Source organism: Penaeus monodon, chromosome 19, assembly GCF_015228065.2.
Source record: "Penaeus monodon isolate SGIC_2016 chromosome 19, NSTDA_Pmon_1, whole genome shotgun sequence".
In the NCBI taxonomy this organism is placed as follows: Eukaryota; Metazoa; Arthropoda; class Malacostraca; order Decapoda; family Penaeidae; genus Penaeus; species Penaeus monodon.
Window position 1 is genome coordinate 35,213,057 of NC_051404.1, and position 218 is coordinate 35,213,274.

Here is a 218-nt window from a genome sequence, read left to right on the forward strand (position 1 = left end):
AGGGATAATCCACACACTCCGGGATCTACAAACCTATTCATCCCGAGGGAGTTTAAAAAGTTACCTTATCTTTGAGAGCAGGACTGAAATCCCTTCCTGCTTCTAAAAAAAAAATCGAGTTTATTATGAAGCGAGAGAAAAGCCTGACTTCCCTTGATATGAGAGATGGCATGTACTTACGGCGAAGAAGGGAGGCGAGGAGGAGCACCAGACAGCAA

General features: G+C 44.5%; 1 protein-coding gene across 2 annotated transcripts in view; it reads right to left on the minus strand.

Annotated features, from left to right (window-relative positions):
• Positions 1 to 218, minus strand: part of LOC119585192 (putative carbonic anhydrase 2) — a gene marked incomplete in the record, with an annotated part of 7,189 nt that overhangs the window by 4,787 nt on the left and 2,184 nt on the right. For both annotated transcript variants that reach the window (XM_037933842.1, XM_037933841.1), the window contains 1 exon segment: positions 181 to 218. In XM_037933842.1, coding sequence (XP_037789770.1) covers positions 181 to 218 — 38 coding nt within the window.